Source organism: Trifolium pratense, linkage group LG6, assembly GCF_020283565.1.
Source record: "Trifolium pratense cultivar HEN17-A07 linkage group LG6, ARS_RC_1.1, whole genome shotgun sequence".
In the NCBI taxonomy this organism is placed as follows: Eukaryota; Viridiplantae; Streptophyta; class Magnoliopsida; order Fabales; family Fabaceae; genus Trifolium; species Trifolium pratense.
This window is the reverse complement of record NC_060064.1, coordinates 45,352,618-45,373,848: the sequence shown is the minus strand read 5'-3', so window position 1 is coordinate 45,373,848 and position 21,231 is coordinate 45,352,618. Positions and strand designations below refer to the sequence as shown.

Genomic DNA, 21,231 nt, shown 5'->3' with positions numbered 1-21,231 from the left:
CTCTTGCCCTAGCTCTCAATCTTCCTTTCTCATGAAACATAAATTATGAGACTATTCATGGTTTGACTTGCTACTTATAGCTCTCTCTATTCTCATGGATCAAAGCCCAATTGGCTAAGCCCAATAACCACTTACACGCTCCAAGGCCCAATCAACATAACTTCTCGCTCATTAACTTACGTTCTCGCTAAATGATTATTCGCCGCTTAATCATTTAATTATAAATCACGCCCTCGCGTCATAAAATAATTAAATAACGAATACTAAATTTTGGGTCGTTACAATTCTCCCCCACTTAAAAATATTTTCGCCCTCGAAAATGGCTCGACTAAGAACAACCTCGGATGAACTCTCTCATCCGACTTTCTAATTCCAACTTACATTCTAACCAATGGGTTTCCTCATACTACTTTAACCAAAACATACAAAACACTCCATGCAAATTCGCCCATGATGGCGGCAAAGCAATCCTATACGTCACTTTTCCGAATCATTTTACTTCCCTCGGTATTCCTTTATACCATCTCCGGTCAAAATAACACTTCTTCCGGATTCACACCAACAATCATTCAAATTCCAAACAAACCAAGTCTGACAAAATCAGTTTATTCCCATCTACACAATGAAGTTTACTACCAACAATAGATCAAGGATAGCTAATCCCTCGATTTGTCGATAGATAGTCAACAATCGTGACAACGGTTTAAATCATTCTTATCAAACTACTTAAAATTTCAACTTAACATCTTACGGTACTCGCAGCACCACTCCAAAACAAAACCACTTAACCCAAAATACTCCGAAAGACCCTTCCGTTGCATACGTCACAACTTTCCAAATTCCATAAGTTCTTAACTGCGTCGAATCTCACTCCAACCATTCATTTGGTAGCATAACTTCTACACTCATTTGTTGTCCAACTTCTCAAAGTTCTTAACACATTCCAAAAATATATTATCTCCAACCGTCAAATTCTTTTCCTTCGCAATTCCCAAATCGTTGCGTCGAACCCCATCATAACTGTTTTATTTTCCAAAAAAATCTCTTATCCAAATTTCTAGGTTCCTTAACACGACATTTCCAATGTCACTTTTCCGTCGAGATACTTTTATCCAAAATATTACCTTAAGTCACTCGTCGACTAACTATCATTTCATCGTCCATGATGAAAATATCCAAAATGTTTTATTTCCTTACCACATAGTATTACTATACTACTCCAACATATACGATGTTCCCAACATCACTTAGTCTCCACCGACTTTTTCCATTCCATAAATAATTTTCCAATTGCTACAAAACACCTCTGATACTTACTTCAAGCATCACTTCTAAATTCTCAACACACATTTTCCAAACACAACAATCACATATGTGTGAGATAGTCCTTTCCGCAAATTCTTACTTGACATAAGTCACTTTCTTACGTCTCTCTAATACTCGTGCTCGACACGTTTCCAAAGGCTAACTTTCTTATCCCCAAACATCCAAAGGTAACACCTCGCACTTAGCTTCTCAAATCCTTCCAAGAAATGACCACTCGGTTCAAACATACTCAACCTTTATAAATCCTTCCTAGGCTCTTCTTGATCACCTAGTAATTCTGTATTTAAATCTCAGCTACTATCAAAAGTTGATTTCCAAACAACCATGATCTCCGTCTTGTTGATTCCAACACAACTCTCATCAGATTCCTCTGAAAACTTTTCATCAACAAAGCTTCCATCTTTATCACTCTTCCTCCTCTTTGAGGATGAACCATCAAGTGAAAGACAACCAAACAATGGAACATTCTTGCTACGAGTTCCGCTAGAAACACCACCAGTCCCACTTATTGTAATCGGGTTTTCAGTTCCCCTAACCACACCTTCAATCCTTGACATCAATCTCCCACTTAACTTAACCCTCAAGGTACCCACCATTCGCATACTCGTCGTATGATCATCACTAGGTTTTCTCACCCTCGACGCACACGTCTTCTCCGTTTCCCAGCAACGGTTTTCACTTAACATTCAATTTGCTCCATCGTTCCCCAATGGCCACATTCTCCCTACGGCTAAACAACTTCATTCCGACTCACTCCGAAATGATCATCTGATACTTCCTCCAAAATATTCTCCAAATAAGAACTCCACTTCGAACAATGCTACTAAATCTTAAACAATCTACTTCAAGAACATCTCTATTCGTCCTTACTTCTCGCGTTCGAAACATCTTGGAGAGACAAAATCTTCTCCCCCACTTATCTCAAACTCACCTTTACACTTCCACTAGAACATCCGGTGTAAGCACCTAACCGTCCTATCGATTCCAAATTTATTCCTCCCAAGAGAAATCTAATACCGACAGCATTCACATGCATGTCGTATGCAAAGGGTAAACATAAGGTAAGATATCTAAGCATCTACTCAAAACCCCGGTGCAGTCCTCTTGACACACACACCACTGCAAAATACATAAATACACTATACCCGTCTATGCTAACGTAACAACCTACGTAACAACTAGCATACATAATTACTACCACATGTCTATACATATATTTATAACTAAACTATATGTAAGACAATGAAACATCCATGTACACAAGACATCGAGTCAAGTACATGCATTACATTTCGTTTGTTCGCATACTTACAACATCTACTCAAACATGTATAAAACATAGCATGTTCTCAAACAAGTTCTCATCATGAGAATACATTCACATAGTTCAATTAAAGAACCACACTAAGTACTAGTAATCAATCTACCACATGTTATAAACAAACATATAACAACACACATTAGGATCTACTTACATCCTACTCCTTTCTCACTCTAGTGAAAAATTCATTTTCACTTACTCAAAAGAAAATAATCTTATGTTTTCAACAAAATCTTCATCACATGCAGTTTTACATCATGCTGGATCATTAACAATACAGTTTTACATCATGTCGGATCATCAACTATTAGCAATAAGCATCTACAAACCAAAAGTTCAAACCACACAATTTTTTAAAACTTTAAGCATAAAAATACTCAACCACTACTTGACTTGATAACTTATAATAATGATAAGTATCAATCGCATCAAGTACACACAACAAGAAAAGACAGACACAACTGGCACACACGCTCACTCGATCTGACTGCACAGAACGGCTCTGATTGACACATAACCTCACAGTCCGAAGACGACCTGCTCTGATACCACTTTGTAACACCCAAACCCGTTATTTAATTAACTCTGCCTTTATAAAATCTTTTTCGAAAATACGCAGCGGAAAAATTGAAAATCTGATTTATAAAGCGCTGGTTTGAATATCACAAACTTCACTCAAAGATAATACTAATACATTTATCTAGTAAAATATTCGAATGAACTAAAAACAAAACCTCGCATCGAACGATGCGTTATTAGTTATACAAAACGGATACTTTTCAAATGAAAGCTTAAGACCAACAGAGTATACTAAGAGGACTACATGCATATACATATAAAAACCCCTTTTTCCCGTGTCTCAATCAGAGCAGAGCTTCACCATTTCACTCGGACGAGGCTAACACATAACCTGTCAACCTGGACCCCCAAAGGTCCAGCAAATAACACAAAGCAGAGAGTTAGAAAACATAAACATAAATATAAGTGTGAGTAGTATACTACACACTTCACACGCTATCATACATTTCTAACTCACGTACATACATCGTCAAGTACGACTACCAATTAATCATTCATTTACAAACACACCAATCCTATAGTTTCACGTCTTCTCGGACACTACCAAAGTGTTCGTTTTATAGTCATGACGGACTCTACACTTGTTCATTTTATAGTCATGACGGACTCTACACTTGTTCATTTTATAGTCATGACGGACTCTGCTCACATACCAAGACATGGCAACAATCACAGTATTAAACAATTAGTAAATACCAAAGCTTAACACATACGGAAAACACATTACAATCCAATCAGATAATGTCACATAACAATTATCAAATACATGTGCATTTACCCTAATGCATCTAATGCCAATTATCCAATGTCATGTCATCCCTAGACACGACTAATGCATGTGGTACCATTTCCACGTTGTTCAGATTTCAGTCATGACGGACTGTTCAGATTATAGTCATGTACGGACTGTTCAGATTATAGTCATGCACGGACTGTTCAGATTATAGTCACGCACGGACTCTACATCAGTTTTACATCATGCAGGATGCTGCTATTCACCCCATTTAAGATGAACCCAGTTTTACATCTTGTTGGATGCGTCGGAACTTACCGAACCACCTTATCTCCCTTGGATAAGCTCAATAACAGTTTTATATCATGTAGGATATGGTTATCATCAACCATCTCTCCCATAAAGAGGAGTCACACAGTTTTATATCATGTTTGGATATGGGCTCCAGATCTCGGATAACATAATCCCATCTTCGGCCACTTTTCATAAACATAATCTATTTTCATCAATTATTGGAATTCACATGATTCCCATAACACAATTATTCATGAATGCATGATTACTTTTAAACACATCATATACATGACGCTATCTAGCTCGAAGCTATTCATTCACTGATGCAGAAACACAATTCCAACATCTAACACATTAGGATAACACAATATCCTATCACTCAAATCATAATTATTCACATGATAATTATCTGCATAACCATTCTTATACACATAAAGTTTCATTTACACTTATGTCATAAAACACACATCATTTCCTTAACATTGCAAATTAATGTTAAAACATCACATTGCTCACTTTAAGCTACAACTTATTGCATACACGTTTATCAATCATATAACGATTAACAATAAGCATTAACAGTATCAACATGTGTCAATAATCATGTAAGGATACCCTTAAACCATGTTACAAGTGCCTAATTACACTTATAAACATCAACAAAAATTGCTGTCACAGAGGCCTTCGCTAAGCGAGGGCTTAGCGAGACATGGCGAACCTCACCAGGAAGTCACCTGCTCATGGCGAGCATTGGCGAGCTTCAGCGAACATGTTCGCTACAGCGAACTCCTGGTCGCTTAGCGAACTACACCAGAAAAGAATATTTGTTCTTGAGTTTTCTAAGGCGGTTTAACACCCAAATCCATCCAAAATACATTATAACATGTTATAAATGCAAAGTAAACCATCAATCATGCATATATCATACATATATACATAAATACACATTCAAAAACAACCAAACACCTCCAAGCATGCAAGATCATGCATTAAATTGTATTTTTAAGCAAAAACCACAAACATAGTAAAACATCTACACATACCCATTTCCAACTCCCCAAAGTTGTTCACCTCATGTCCTAGGAGTTTACTACTCATTTTAGGATCAAAAACATTTACTTTTCATTGAGTAAATCTCTCACAAAACCCATAAGAAAATAGAGTGGAAAGAGTTTGGGAATGGAGGAATCGACATCCTCCCCTCTTTCGAATCACTCACGAATATGTAATCTAACTCTCGTACCTTAGCTTGACGAATCCACAAGCTTGCTCTTCTCTTTCTCTCCCACGAGCTCCTCTCTTTCTCTTTGGCTCTTGCCCTAGCTCTCAATCTTCCTTTCTCATGAAACATAAATTATGAGACTATTCATGGTTTGACTTGCTACTTATAGCTTTCTCTATTCTCATGGATCAAAGCCCAATTGGCTAAGCCCAATAACCACTTACACGCTCCAAGGCCCAATCAACATAACTTCTCGCTCATTAACTTACGTTCTCGCTAAATGATTATTCGCCGCTTAATCATTTAATTATAAATCACGCCCTCGCGTAATAAAATAATTAAATAACGAATACTAAATTTTGGGTCGTTACACAGACTGTACAAAATTCTTGAATCTAACACTCTTTCTGGCTCTGTTGCCCCCAAAGGTACTTCTGCCCTTTTTAGTGTCAATCTCAGTCGTGCTTGGATAGTAGATTCGGTTGCAAGTGATCACATGATAGGTGATTCTACTCTGTTTTCTTCTTATAGTCCATGTGCAGGTAACCATAAAATAAAAATTGCGGATGGATCCTTTTCAGCCATTACGGGTAAAGGTTCGGTTGTGTTGTCTCCAAGTCTAACCCTTAAAGATGTTCTTCATGTCCCAAATCTATCTTGTAGTCTCATGTCTATCAGTAAATTAGCCCAAGATAGAAATTGTCAAACTAATTTTTTCCGTACTGATTGTGTTTTTCAGGATTTGAACTCGGGGAAGATGATTGGTAGTGCTAAAGAGAGTGGAGGACTCTACTACTTCGACATTGAACCTGAATCACAACTACCTTCCAAACCAATAAGTTCATGCTTTGAATCTTTTTTAGTTCTGAATAATAATAATGATGATGTTATGTTATGGCATTCACGATTAGGTCATCCTAGTTTTCCTTATTTAAAACACTTATTTCCTGAGTTATTTCGTAATAAGGATTTATCTTTGTTTAAATGTGAAGCATGTGAATTTGCAAAACATCATCGTTCTCATTTTCCATTACAGCCCTACAAACCATCAAAACCTTTTTCTGTTATTCACAGTGATGTTTGGGGCCCTAACCGAACGAGTACACTTTCTCATAAAAAATGGTTTATCACATTTATAGATGATCACTCAAGAGTTTGTTGGGTGTACTTGTTAAAGGGGAAATCTGACGTTTGTCAGGCCGTAAAAGATTTTGTTAAAATGGTGCAAAATCATTTTCAAACAAATATTCAAGTATTTAGAAGTGATAACGGCAAAGAATATTTTAATACAATGTTGAGTGATTTTTTTCGTGAAAATGGAATTGTGCATCAAAGTTCATGTCCTAACACTCCCCAATAAAATGGAGTTGCAGAAAGAAAAAATAGGCACTTGTTGGAGGTGACTAGAGCTTTACTTTTCGCAAGTAAAGTACCAAATTATTTGTGGGGTGAAGCAGTTTTAACTGCTGCATACTTAATTAACAGAGTGCCCTCCAAAGTTCTTAATTTTAAAACTTCAATTCATATTTTCGAAGAATGTTTTCCTAATGATCGTGTTTCAAACGAATTGACCTTAAAAATCTTTGGTTGCACTGCATTTGTTCATGAACATAAGAATATTAGCAAACTCGAACCGCGTGCTATAAAATGTGTTTTTGTTGGGTATTCTCCAACCCATAAGGGATATAAATGTTTTGATCCAAAAAACCAGAAAATGTTTGTCACCATGGATGTTACATTCTTTGAAAACAAACCTTTTTTTGACACGCATCTTCAGGGGGGAAATTTAAATGAAGATTCGTCTCAAACTGAGGACATGAGTTTTTTTAACTCGTTTCAAACTGAGGACATGAGTTTTTTTAATAATTTATCTTTGCCGGTATCACAAAGTTCTAAGACTTATACTTCTGCACCAACGAAAAATGGCCATGATTCTTTATCTAATCATACTCCTGTTATGAGTAGTGAGCTTGGTGAATCCGAGCCTACATTTTCTCATGAAGAAAACAATGAGAATCTTGAAAACAATGATAATGATGATCTAATTGAAATGCCACAAAATAATGAGTCATATAAAGATAATAGGTTTGAAGCAGGAAACAAGACTTGGAAAGGAAAGGTTTTTGTGAGAAAGAATCACAAAGAAAGTGATGAGTCCACATCTCAACACTGTCATGAATCTGAACCGGGGGATGATCAACTTCCTAAAAAAAGAAAAGGTAAGTATATCTCTGTTTCTGAGAGTCGTATTTTGTATCCTGATATCGATGATCCTGTGGCTGTTAGAAAACCTGTTAGATCTTGCACTAAATACCCATTGTCCAATTTTATATCATATTCAAATTTGTCTTCGTCTTTTTCTGCCTTTACCTCAAAATTGTCTAGTGTAGAAATTCCAAAAAATGTACAGGTTGCTCTAAAAGTTCCAAAGTGGAGGGAAGCTGTACTTGAGGAGATGAAAGCTCTTGAACAGAACAAAACCTGGAGTGTTATGACACTACCGGATGGCAAGAAGATGGTTGAATGCAAATGGGTGTTTACTGTGAAGTATAATTCAAATGGGTCAATCGAAAGGTACAAGGCTCGATTGGTGGCTAAGGGTTTTACTCAAACCTATGGTATAGAATACTCAGAGACTTTTGCTCCTGTTGCAAAATTGAACACTGTCAGAATTCTCTTGTCTCTTACTGCTAACTTCTATTGGCCCCTACATCAGTTGGATGTTAAGAATGTTTTTCTCAATGGTGATTTAGAAGAAGAAGTATATATGGACATTCCTCCTGGCTTTGAAGACAAGTTTGGATCAAATGTATGCAAACTAAATAAGTCTTTGTATGGATTAAAGCAGTCACCTAGAGCTTGGTTTGAAAAGTTCACTTATTCCATGAAGAAATAAGGGTACATTCAAGGACAAGTTGACCACACCTTGTTCACAAAGTTCTCCCGAGATGGAAAAATTGCTGTCCTAATTGTTTATGTTGATGATATCGTCCTTATTGGAGATGATATAGTTGAAATGGCAAGAGTAAACAAGAAATTAGCATTAGACTTTGAAATCAAGGACTTGGGATCCATGAGATATTTTCTTGGTATGGAGGTTGCTCGATCAAAAGATGGTATTGTAGTTTCCCAGCAAAAATACATTCTAGATTTATTGAAAGAAATAGGAATAAGTGGATGTCGACCAGCAGATACTCCTATGGATCCTAATGCAAAACTTTGTGAAGAAGGTAGTGTTTCTGTTGATACTGGAAGGTACTAGAGATTGGTTGGGAAACTGATTTATTTGTCACACACTAGACCTGACATTGCTTTCTCGGTTAGTGTAGTAAGTCAGTTTATGCATTCTCCTTTTGAGGAACATCTTGAGGCAGTCTATAGGATACTGTGATATTTGAAAGCAAATTCTGGAAAGGGATTATTTTTTAAGAAGACTAATGAAAGAAATGTGTTTATCTTTACCGATGCTGATTGGGCAGGTTCAGTCACTGACAGAAGATCAACCTCCAAATATTGTACCTATGTTTGGGGTAATCTTGTGACATGGAGGAGCAAGAAACAAGGAGTTGTAGCAGGAAGTTGTGCAGAAGCCGAGTTTAGAGCTATGGCTCAAGGTATTTGTGAAGGATTATCGATCCACAGAGTCCTAGAAGAGCTTAAGATGAAAATTGAGCTTCCATTGAAATTATACTCTGACAGTAAAGCCGCTATTAGCATAGCTCATAACCCAGTTCAACATGACAGAACCAAGCAAATTGAGATCGATCGACATTTCATAAAAGAGAAGTTAGATGCCGGAATCATATGTCTACCTTTTGTAACTTCGAGTCAGCAAACTGCAGATATCTTGACCAAAAGCTTAGCAAGACCCACCTTTGAGCATTTGATCGGCAAGTTGGGCATGATAGATATCTATGCACCAACTTGAGGGGGGGTGTTGGAAAATATTTAGTTTCCTAGTTTGTTATTTCTAGGAGATTCTAAGCTATCTATTATTTCCTTTTATGTTTGTACTCTTCCTATTTAAACCAGCCTTGAGCTGAGGAATAACATACAACAGTATTCACTTATTATTTTCTACAATCAAGCAATGTATATGCAATTATGCCACCAATGTCTGTTGATCCACGACTAACTGTTGCACCACCACCACATATTGTGCCCCAACCGAGTGCGACAATTGCATCAAGCAGGGCCAGCCTAAGGGTAGGGCAACCCAGACAAGGGCATATTGTGCCCCAACCGAGTGCAACAAGTGCAGGGCCAGCCTAAGAAATGTTACTAAAAATGTGTTGAAAATTTCTTTAAACAGTGATTGTGCCGCAAGTCCAGAAGATTTTGGGGGCTTTTTCTTTCAAGTCCTAAAGATGTTAAGAGATTACAAACATGATCACTTCTTTTTTGTCTAAAGTGGCTGGTAAAATAAAAGTAGCATCTCCTCAAATTTCAAAGAATATAAAGCAAATATCAATGCAACTAGTATATTTATAAGCAAAAATAAGAGGAATTTCATCTCAAAGTTTCAAATTTCAAGTTTTAATAAGTTCCCAATAATAAACCTAATCCATTGATTAAAGTACTAATATATCCAACAATGGATAGTGTTATGTTACTTCCATAAAGAGTCCATCTAATGCTTCACCACAATCATCACTTTACGTGTCGTGTCATCATAACATTTTTTTCATTTATCATTAGTTCAACCTAAACCTACAGCAGCAGAAGATGGATCAATTTACAGAAGCCTGGAAATACGAGCATCGACAACTGGACTTATGTTTGCTTCTGTATTTCCAAGAAAATCATCCAGAGACATCCTGCTGTTTTTCCATAAGGACTCGGACAACTTCTTCATCTTTTCTCCTTCACTCCGTCTATTTTCTTGGACATTGAGTACTTCAGCTAATCCACCTATAATGTGAGTTCGGATTGAATCACACCAATAATCTTGATGTGTGGAGCAAATCAAATAAGCAATCAAAACGTGGAAATAGCAATAATAATCACGAACAAAAGATAAGCGATAAAACTGTAAAGAACACGAAGCAAATGTTTACCGAGTTCAGTCAAAACCGACCTACTCTGGAAGAGAGCCTCTCCGTTCCACTATCAATGAAAAGCTTGATTACAAATATTCAATACAAGAGTTGCAAGAATTTAGCCTTGATCCTAAATTCTATCCTTTTCCCGAATCTCTCCCTGTGACCAAGAGATTCAATCAATAAGTGTTTACAAGGTGATGAATCAATCCCCAACCCTAGAGAAGTTCTATAATAAACACTAGTCTTTTGTTGACTTTAGAAACCCTAAAAACACCTTACAAATATCAGAAAACGTGACACATATATATTACTGCGCAGTTTTCCGCCCGGGGCGCAGCTTTTTTCGCCTGGGGCGCAGATTTCGCCCGGGGCAAAGGAATTTTCGCCCGGCGCACAAAAACAACAAGTCAGCTCCTGTTCTGCTGAAATTTTTGCCTGAGGCACCAAAATTTCGCCTGAGGCGCCAAACCAGTAATATTTGCTGCCTTCCTCGTTTTCAAGGCAATTTACAACAAATCTCCACCTTGCCTTTAAAATGATGGTGATTCAACTTCCCATCAACCATCGTGCTGCTCTCTCCACTTGTTTACACCACACCCTCTTCGGCCCCCTGAGTCTACCTCTTCGTACTCCCAAAAAATGCTTGCCTCCAATTGCCCTCAGATTTTTAGGACAATCCACAAGTTAAACCATACCCTCTTCAAACCCCGGATTGTAGCTTTCCGTACTCTTGAAGATTTGCTTGCCTCCAACCAACCTTGGAATTTTAGGTGGTTCCACAAGCCGCAATATCAAACTCTTCTTCCGTCCAACTACCTCCAATAGTCCTACAAGTTACCAAGTTTGATCACCATTGCTTCCACACAAGATCTCCATAGCCATACCGCTTTGGTGTACCTCCACCTCAAACCGAGTTTTCTCCACCAAAGCCTCAAACTAGTATATCCACTATGTCTTCCATCTTGTAACGTAAAACTTTTCAACTACTCCGAAGCGCACTTCAAGTCATTGTTAGTCTCCAACACTTCCCGGTTTAGTTCCACCACCTAGTAAACTTCATTTCACTAGTCCAACTAAAACCAACTAATGTCACTAACAACCAACCGAAGTTCTACAACTTATCCACATCATGAGAATTACAACTAGTAATAAATGCATAACTAATAGTAGAACGAACTATCTTTGCATTTAAGTTCAAGAATATATCTCACATCATTTAACAAAGAAATAACCACAATTGTCAAACCTTGTAAGACAAATTTAAAACCATACCTTGAACCTTAAGCTTTCCCGTCACCAAGATGAACAAACTCCACCTCCAACTAGCTCTAGGATTCAAAAGTACTCCTTCTTCAAAACACATGTGATCGGAGCATCCAAAGTCCACGACTTAAACTCCACCGATTCCGAACTTCACCACACTAGCACTTCCGCATTCTCACGATGAAGTTGTTGTTTCACAAGTAACCCGAGTATTGTTCCACCGCCTCTCCAGGCCGATGTTGAGTATTATTACCACCGTCTCTCCAGGCTGATGTTGAGTATTATTACTACCGCCTCCCCAGACTGATAGAGCCTCTATGGTTCCCAACTTGTGACTATGAGTGCTTCCGCACTCTCATAGCCTTCTTCCTCATCAACGACAACATGAGCTGACGAACTACCATTGCCACTCCTTTGAGGACAATCCTTCTTGGAGTGACTCGGTTCTTGACAATGGAAGCATTTGAACTTGCCACCACTATCACCCTTTGACCTAGACATGGACCTATATTTCTTCCCCTTGCCTCTACCTTCATTCTCACTTATATCCCTCGTCACATTCAACCCTTCCGCACTATCATCAACCCTCAAGTCTCTCAACTTTGTCAACTTTTTGGTCCTCAAAGCCAATTGAACTTCATCCAAGGTGATAGTACCTTCGTTGCCATAAAGCAACACATCATTGAGATTTTGCCATTTTTTTAAAAAGGCCGTAATAATCAAGTAAACACCTTTAAATATAAACTTAAAAGTAAACACCTTTAAATATTAACTTTTAAAAAGTTAACTTAAAATTTTTAAAAAGCTAGAAGACATTGATATTTTTAATGTCACATATTCAATTTACTATTTAGCATCATCCAACATTGAAAAACAATTAAACTAATTTTTGGTTCACATCGAAATTTGGAAAAGATAAAAAACATAACGCGTGGTTCACATGTGCAACTACATCTATTATTCACACGGATAATTATTCAAATGGACCTTGGTATAACTTATACTCCCGACACAGATATACAAAAATTTTGAATAACATATATAACTAGTCTATATTATAATTCAAATATATTTATTATTAAATAAATCTAAAAAGTACAATTTTACTTGTATTTGTGTCCGGAGGGATTAAGTAACAAATTATTTTTTATAAACTAATTTTCATACTTCTTTTTGGCAATTACAGGACATTTCTTAGCAAGCCCCATTAAATGTGCAAATTTTGCTTCTCACTTGGAACAAAATATAGTCATGTTTCTCAAGCTGGTGTTTATGTTGTTTTTTCTTGTTACAATGGTAGCAAGTAAAGACAACAGTTTCACCTATAATGGTTTCCAATCATCAGATCTAGATCTTGATGGTACTGCTGATGTAATAGAAGATGGCTTACTAAGACTAACCAATGATAACACGCGAGTAACAGGCCATGCTTTCTATCCAAATCCTATAGTTTTCAAAAAAACTTCTGATGGAAGTGTGTCTTCTTTCTCAACTACTTTTGTATTTGCCATAAGATCTCAATATCCAACTCTTAGTGGCCATGGAATTGTTTTTGTTGTTTCTCCCACAAATGGGCTACCAAATTCACTACCAAGTCAGTACCTTGGTCTATTCGATTCGTCAAACATTGGAAACAGTAACAACCATATTTTTGGTGTTGAACTTGATACTGTTCAAGATTTTGAGTTTGATGATATCAATGATAACCATGTTGGTATTGATATCAATGATTTGAAATCATATAACGCAACTCCTGCAGGATATTATGATGATGAGAATAATGGTCAACTCAAGAATTTGACCCTTTTTAGTGGCAATCCTGTGCAGGTATGGATTGAATATGATAGTGAAAAGACAAAGATTGATGTTACTTTAGCTCCAATTAATGTTGTTAAACCAACACGACCTTTGTTATCAACGACCAAAGATCTTTCTCCAATTTTTAACAATACTATGTATGTTGGGTTTTCATCAACTACCGGTCTTATTAGTAGTTATCATGATGTTCTTGGTTGGAGTTTTAAGGTTGATGGTCAAGTTCAAAACCTTATAATCTCTAAACTTCCAACACTAGCAAGATTTTCTGAGAAAAAAGAGTCAAAAATATTAACTGTTGGGTTGCCATTGATTTTGCTAAGTTTGGTTTTCATGATAACTTTAGGGGTTATGTATTATATCAAAAGGAAGAAGTTTTCTGAGATTCTCGAAGATTGGGAACATGAATATGGACCACATAGATTTAAGTTCAAAGATTTATACTTTGCTACAAAGGGTTTCAAGGAAAAAGGGCTATTGGGAGTTGGTGGATTTGGTAGAGTCTACAAAGGTGTGATCCCAAGTTCCAAACTTGAGGTTGCTGTGAAAAGGGTGTCTCATGAATCAAAACAAGGGATGAGGGAATTTGTGTCGGAAATTGTTAGTATCGGTCGTCTTCGTCACAGGAATCTTGTTCCGCTTCTCGGCTATTGCAGGAGAAAAGATGAGTTACTTCTGGTTTATGAGTACATGCCTAATGGAAGTTTAGATAATTATCTTCACAAACAACCAAAAGTGACCTTGAATTGGTGTCAAAGATTTAGAATCATCAAAGGTGTTGCTTCAGGTTTGTTTTATCTACATGAAGAATGGGAGCAAGTTGTGATTCATAGAGACATAAAAGCTAGCAATGTGATGTTAGATTCTGAATTTAATGCTAGATTGGGAGATTTTGGACTTTCAAGATTATATGATCATGGTGCTGATCCAGATACAACTCATGTAGCTGGAACCGTAGGTTATCTTGCTCCTGAGCATACTAGAACAGGTAAAGCTACTAAATTTTCTGATGTGTATGCTTTTGGTGCATTTCTTCTTGAGGTTGTTTGTGGTAGGAGACCTATAGATCGTGTAGGAAAATATGAGAGTGTTATTCTAGTTGATTTTGTGTTTGAATGTTGGAAAAGAGGTGAGATTCTTGAGACAAAGGATGTAAATTTAGGATCAGATTTTGTGTCTGATGAGGTTGAATTGGTGTTGAAACTTGGCTTGTTGTGTTCACATTCAGAACCTTTGGCTAGACCAAGTATGAGGCAAGTTATGCAGTATTTGGAGAGGGATATACCTTTGCCTGATTTGTCTTTGCTTAGTTTATCTTCTTTTGGATTAACATTTGGGTTTGGGTACCATGAGCAAGAAGTTGTCAAGGACAAGACAATGTCACATATTTCTGTGTCTGTTACTGAATCACTTCTCTCTGGTGGTCGTTGATTTCAAGATACACATATATTTTCAGCTGAGGTCGCCGATGTGATTGTGGTTAATAATTTGATATAGATTTTTATTCATAATTTTGTAGCTATAATTTCGCACAATTCCTTCAAAAATAGCAGACGAATGTAATATTCGAGATTGTTGGTCTATTGTAGTGTCGATATGGTCCTATGTAGTGTCAATGCGCTTCCATTTCGGCCGTCATTTGAGATTTCGCTTTATACCACAAAAATTGCATTCCCATGCAGTTGCGGTGCCGCCCGCATCCACATTATTGCGGGTGCGTCAGGTGATGCAGTCCACAATTCAGAACCATGAATCAAATGTAAAATCATGTTTGAGTTAATAGTATAATAGATAAATGATAGCTTTTTTCAGTATACTACTTTGTTCTCATTTTGCAATTGCTTTATTGTATCGAAGTTAATATCTACAATTTTTATTCGGCAACTTGCAAGATTCAAAGGGTAAACAGAAATAACCTGCAAATCCTTCAAATGTAATAAGAGATAATAAGCACAATCCAGGGTCGAAAGAAAGATACTGTCACATAGCTTTGTGTGGAGAGATTTGTCAAAGAAAGTTTCAGCTGCAAGCAACAGGAGCATAATAAGCACAATCCACAAAACAACAATAAATTGAAAACAAATAGAACATTAGCATTTAGCACTACCTGACTCAATATCTCACTTGACTAGTTCAATCAGCCGTTTTAGTACCCTAGCACGAACATTTAGAGCCTCAAAATCTTCGGTTATCTCTTTCTCCACGAGCGCTGTGCATTTATCAGCCACAGCCACCTCAGACGCCGTATCATCCTATGCACAATAAAAATCTAAATAAACACAATGGTTATGTAGAAAAGAAACCATATAATGTTAGATGCAGGAGGTGTGGCTATTTTGATCATAACCAAGCGACTTGCATTAGAAAAACAACCACTGATAGGATGACCGATCCTAAAGGGTGAAAACACGGTAAATGGAGTTTGATTCAAGTGATTCCAAAGCAGTGGCAAAATATCAAATTTTGCTTTTTGATTCATGCATACTTGTATCAAGATGAAGCTACTAAAACCAATATTGGATCATCAAGCAATGTACATGCAGTTGTGCCACCAACATCTGTTGTTCCATGACTAACTGTTGCGCCACCACCACATATTGTTCCCCAACTGACGAGACAATTGCATCAAGTGGGGTTTCAGTGGCCAAAAGGGACAACTACACCATGGAGGAGTGCAGGGAAAAGATAGTTTAGGCTTGGAACTTGTCTTCAAGGTAACATCAACTAAAGAAGATGCAAAGCCACAAAATCGCAATATTAAGGTCAAAAGTGCAATTAAATTTAATGTTTTATAATTTTACTTTTAGAAATTAGTTATATATACTGTGTCATTACACAACAATCCCTTTAATTTTTTACTATAAACAACAAAAAGATCTGATATAAAAAAATAGTTGGTAATTTTATTTAATTTGTGTTGTAAAAGGATAAGAAATGTTACTAAAAATGTGTTGAAAGAGATTACAAAAATGATCACACTTCTTTTTTGTCTAAAGTGGCTGATAAAATAAAAGTAGCATCTCCTCAAATTTCAAGGAATATAAAGCAAATATCAATGCAACTAGTATATTTATAAACAAAAATAAGAGGAACTTCATCTGAAAGTTTCAAATTTCAAGTTTTAATAAGTTCCCAATAATAAACCTAATTCATTGATTAAAGTACTAATATATCCAACAATGGATAGTGTTATGTTACTACCATAAAGAATTCATCTAATGCTTCACCACAATCATCACTTTACGTGTCTTGTCATCATAACATTTTTTTCATTTATCATTAGTTCAACCTAAACCTACAGCAGCAGAAGATGGATCAATTTACAGAAGCCTGGAAATACGAGCATCAACAACTGGACTTATGTTTGCTTCTGTATTTCCTAGAAAATCATCCAGAGACATCCTGCTGTTTTTCCATAAGGACTTGGACAACTTCTTCATCTTTTCTCCTTCACTCCGTCTATTTTCTTGGACATTGAGTACTTCAGCTAATCCACCTATAATATTGAGCAACTAATTAATATAAATATATAGGACTTGTCAGGATTAAGTTACCAGCATGCACAGAATGAGCCTTAAAATTGAACGCCTCATAAATATAATCACTTTCATGGACAATGTTATACACAGAGCGATGAATTTAAAATTTTCCATTCATCATGCAGCATCAAAATATGAACTGATTAAGCCACCAGGATTTCAATTTAAATGAAAGTACCTATAGTAAGCAATTTCGACTTAAGCATTTCTCCTATACCACATACAATAAGCAATATATTGATCTGTAGTGGCTATAATTGTTACCATTTGATGAACACATTCATGAAAGAGAAGTTATACTTATTTAAGAAATCACCATTTAATTCGTATATTCATTGTGACATGCATAATTATCACCCGTCGATAACACATTCATCATAAATTATAAAGGATCAAAGAATTCATCATACCGCTTGCAAGAGCCACTATATCATTTCTCGCCACTATATCATTTCTCTTAACCGATGGTGCAGCAGCATCAGTACCTACACAAAGAAAGTTAGGTTTCAATCCTGAATGAAATAAATGGTAGAGAAAAAGTTGAGATAGCTCCCATTGTAGAAAAAATGGAAAGCTCATCTTAGGTGGTGTGGACATGTGTGAAGAAGACCCATAATAGTTAGAGATGCTACAAAAATGGTCGAGTAGTTTGAGACAGAGAAATCATAAAAACTATAGGTCTAACTAACAAGAGAGATCTATAGGCCTAACTAACAAGAGAGATCCAGAACCAAATGAAAACCTATTGATTAGTTTATGCTTTATGCTTTATGCAAATAAATGCTCTCAAGAATAAAGGTTTCCCAAAATTAAAGATATTCATAACTAACAATCTGGTCTAGAAAGACAGAACAATGAGTGAGTGTGTAGTAGAGCAAGAATAGAGGGTTAACGAAAAAGACAAGCAAGTTTCAAAAGAGGAGTATGATCAATGTGAGTAACGAAGGCACTAAGAAGTATGTGTAGTTGAGAACAGTTTCAAATTGTCTGACACCAAATGCCAGGGAATGGCGAAAATGTCAAAATTAGAGTTGAAAAGTCACAAAAGCGGCAAAAATGGACATGGTTGTGGCCATGAATTACAACAGTACAGTATAAATAACATTCTGCTATCTGAAATCTATAAGCGGCCACGGCCAGCAGCCATAATGCACTGCTGCTATAGAATACAATTGATAACCCTGATTCATTGTGTACATATCTCATAAATATAGATAATACATGGACAAAAGGGAACCAAGCGGCATAACAATATTACCTTCAGATTCAGCTGCTGGAAACTTCAAAATTTTTGCAACTTTATTGTAGAGACCCTGTCAATGATTTTCATGGTACAATTACTAATTGATTTGCAAGAAAAACACTATATAGGAGGTGCATCAAAAGAAGCATGGCAATGCTAAAAAGTTCAGGTGAGACATGCTAAGTATTACAGAAAGAAGTAAACCCTTGTAACCCCAGAGCCAAAGCTCCTCAGAGAAGAGACACGACCCTTTGTTCCCAAACCATAACAACTTATTACTAATCAGTAATCCTTAGATATTTTTTTTGAAAAAAAATCATAAAACAAAATGGGGCTTTCACTATAGCTGCATGTTATTAACAAATTCTATTAGTTAAAAACTCAAGTAATCAACATTCAAAGAGTTCTAACCTCTTGAACCACAAGCGAACTTGATTTCTCCTCAATTGCTTTACGCCTATACATAAGAGCCATACTTGTTAAGATAACACCGACCTTGGGATGTGTTTCACCTTCAACAAATACAAAACCACAAGATATTAGGAACAATACGCCATGACCAGGCTCAATTATAATGCAGTATGAATTTTTTAAATTGAGATAAGGTAACAGTAACAGCTCAAAAGAATAAACAAGTCACCATAGATAAGCTCTGCCTTGGCTAATGCCTTTGTCAAATGCTCCTCGGCCTTACGGAAGTTACTAAAACAGAAATTATTATTTATTAGTGATATATAGAGTATGATGACGTGAAAAGTTTAAAAAGCAACACATGGTAAGGAAAACCATAAAAAGAAAAATTAAGCCTACCTCAAATGTGATTCAAGCTGTCCTAAACCACACATGGCCTGCATCATTAAACCCTCCATGTTCAGGTTACCACCTCCTAAGTATACATTGCCACTCTTTTCAAGTTCACTGGCTCCTTCTAAAACATGCTGATAAATCTCTTTAGCCACTGTGTAGTTCTGCCTTGTTTGTTGGAGCTCCGCATATGATAGAGCAGCATTGCCTACATACATTACAAAACTTCAATCCAGGGTCGAATAATGACTGATTCAGTAATAAGTACCACAGAAAGAAAGATACCTTCACACTTCTACAAAAAAAAAAAAAAAAAAAAAAAAAAAGATACCTTCACATAGCTTGTTGCGTAGAGATTCGTCAAAGTAAGATTCAGCTGAAACAAAGCATAATAAACACTCATCATGAAGCAACAATAAATTGATAACAAATAAACCATTAGAATTTAGCACTACCTGAGTTAATATCTCCCTTGACAAGTTCAGTCAACCCTTTAAGCGCTCTAGCACGAACATTTAGAGCTTCATAATCTTCTGTTTTCTCATTCTCCACAAGCTCTATGCATTTATCAGCCACCACAGATGCCATATCATCCTATGCACGTAAAAAAAAACTACATGAACACAATGGTTCTGTAAAAAAGCAGCCAAATAATTTACATTGACTAGCAGACATCAACCTGTTCCAACTCTAGATGAAGTCCAGCCTGAGCTTCATAGGCAGCAACTACAACAAGAAACCAAGATAATCCTTAGAAACCACCAAAAAAAAATTCCCGCTTAAAACAAAAACATAAACCTTAGCAAATGTGGTAAACAACAAAAGATGTTCAAAAGAATTTACCTCTAACACCCAAGTAAGAATTAGACAATTCTTGAACACCATTAAGCTGCTCAATTGCATCAACATAATCTCCTCTGAGAAAATTAAAAGAAAAACAATACATCTAATGAGTTTTAACAACCAGCCACAAAATGTAGTGTAGCATCAAAATGAGAATTAAAAGAAGAGTGAAGACCCATTTTAGTCTCACAATATTCTTACGGCCCAATTTAGTCTCCGACAAAAATAAAACTCAATTTAGTCCCAAATATATTCATACTGGGGACAAATTAGTTCATCCAAACTAATTTGCCCTGGGCTGTGAATCACATACACTCCTTGGATTAGGCGTGTCCCAATGTCGGACATGTGTCGGATACCGACACAACACCGACAGTTATAATTACATTGAATTGTGTCATTTTCTCAAATTATTGTCGGTGTCTCTGTCTATGTCCGTGCTTCATAGGTCCTAGGTATCAGACACTAATTTGGATTTTATTTTTGTGCTCAATTGGGCTGTAAGAAAGTTGTAAATGACCTAAATAGGTTTTCACTCTTAAAAGAAAATTGTAAATGATCACAAAGAATTAACCTTTCAGAAAACAATGTAGACATAGCAAGCAAAGCAATTCCTTTGGAATTCTCATGTTTAGGATCATTTCCTTCAGTTAACTCAGTTGAAAGGCAATGCTTCAACACCAAATAACCCATACCATAAGAACCAACTATTCACACAAAAACAAACAAACCCAGAAATCAAAAAACCAAAAAGATGTTAACTTTGAACAAAACAAACAAAAGGGTCATCAAAAAACCAAATTTCTTATTAAAAAAATTGAATTTTTTTTTTCACCTGATTTTTCAGACCTAGCTTGTCTCAAAGCGTATTGACTCATCCGAACAACATCATCAACAGCTAAGTTTTTGTCCAAAGCCAAACCAGTGTTATATGATCTAAAAGAAATGGGAGAGGGTCTTGCTGATAGAGCAACGAGTGTTCTTGAAGAGATTCTTGATGCTATGCGAAACATGGTTGCTTGAAGGAGTGTTGATTGGTTCTGAGGGAACAAATGGAATGAAGAGTTAGGACTATAATGCAATTGAGATGGGTTTAAGGAACGAGTTTCTTGCCCTAATTCTTGATGGATTCAAACTAAGTTTGTTACCTTGTTTAGCCTATGATTTTTGGCAAATTCTAAGGTTTAGCAATGTCATGTGGTAAACC

At 36.4% G+C, this 21,231-nt stretch overlaps 2 protein-coding genes and 1 long non-coding RNA gene across 6 annotated transcripts in view; 1 reads left to right on the top strand and 2 right to left on the bottom strand.

Moving 5' to 3' along the window:
• Positions 1-6,007, bottom strand: part of LOC123889151 — an 8,422-nt gene extending 2,415 nt beyond the window's left edge. Inside the window, exons 1-2 of the long non-coding RNA XR_006802426.1 lie at positions 5,847-6,007; positions 1,508-1,511 (exon numbers count right to left, since the gene is read on the bottom strand). This is a non-coding gene — a long non-coding RNA (uncharacterized LOC123889151). The remainder of the gene's footprint in view (positions 1-1,507; positions 1,512-5,846) is intronic.
• The window catches only part of LOC123889149 (L-type lectin-domain containing receptor kinase IV.1-like), a 23,769-nt gene extending 8,360 nt beyond the window's left edge, over positions 1-15,409 (top strand). The window contains exon 2 of one of the 3 annotated variants that reach the window (XM_045938373.1): positions 15,057-15,409. Coding sequence is in view for 1 of the 3 variants with exons in the window: in XM_045938370.1 (XP_045794326.1) it covers positions 14,927-15,026 (100 nt within the window). In the remaining 2 variants the exon portion in view is untranslated. Of the gene's footprint in view, positions 1-14,926 lie in introns of all 3 variants that reach the window. The other 2 variants (XM_045938370.1, XM_045938371.1) reach the window with 2 other exon arrangements.
• LOC123889150 lies at positions 9,992-21,231 on the bottom strand. 2 transcript variants are annotated; one of them, XM_045938375.1, is made up of 12 exons: positions 20,860-21,219; positions 20,599-20,731; positions 20,025-20,098; positions 19,861-19,907; positions 19,637-19,775; positions 19,513-19,557; positions 19,188-19,389; positions 19,018-19,079; positions 18,789-18,889; positions 18,393-18,447; positions 17,545-17,619; positions 9,992-10,386 (listed from the first exon to the last, which is right to left on the bottom strand). In XM_045938375.1, exons 1-12 carry the CDS (start codon positions 21,035-21,037, stop codon positions 10,211-10,213), a joined length of 1,287 nt encoding a protein of 428 aa, XP_045794331.1. In that variant the 5' UTR covers positions 21,038-21,219; the 3' UTR covers positions 9,992-10,210. The 2 variants fall into 2 exon arrangements, with proteins under 2 accessions (XP_045794331.1, XP_045794330.1); XM_045938374.1 differs by lacking the exon at positions 9,992-10,386 and adding an exon at positions 16,648-17,091 and having other exon boundaries at positions 20,860-21,231.

Bases quoted from the DNA above. Each gene is read 5' to 3' on its own strand.
- LOC123889150 (XM_045938374.1), bottom strand. From the start codon at position 21,037: ATGTTTCGCATAGCATCAAGAATCTCTTCAAGAACACTCGTTGCTCTA. The intron at 17,620-18,392 runs GTAATATTGTTA...TTCTTTGTGTAG, and splicing joins TCCAGCAGCTGAATCTGAAG to GTACTGATGCTGCTGCACCA. The intron at 17,092-17,544 runs GTATGATGAATT...TCAATATTATAG, and splicing joins TATAGTGGCTCTTGCAAGCG to GTGGATTAGCTGAAGTACTC.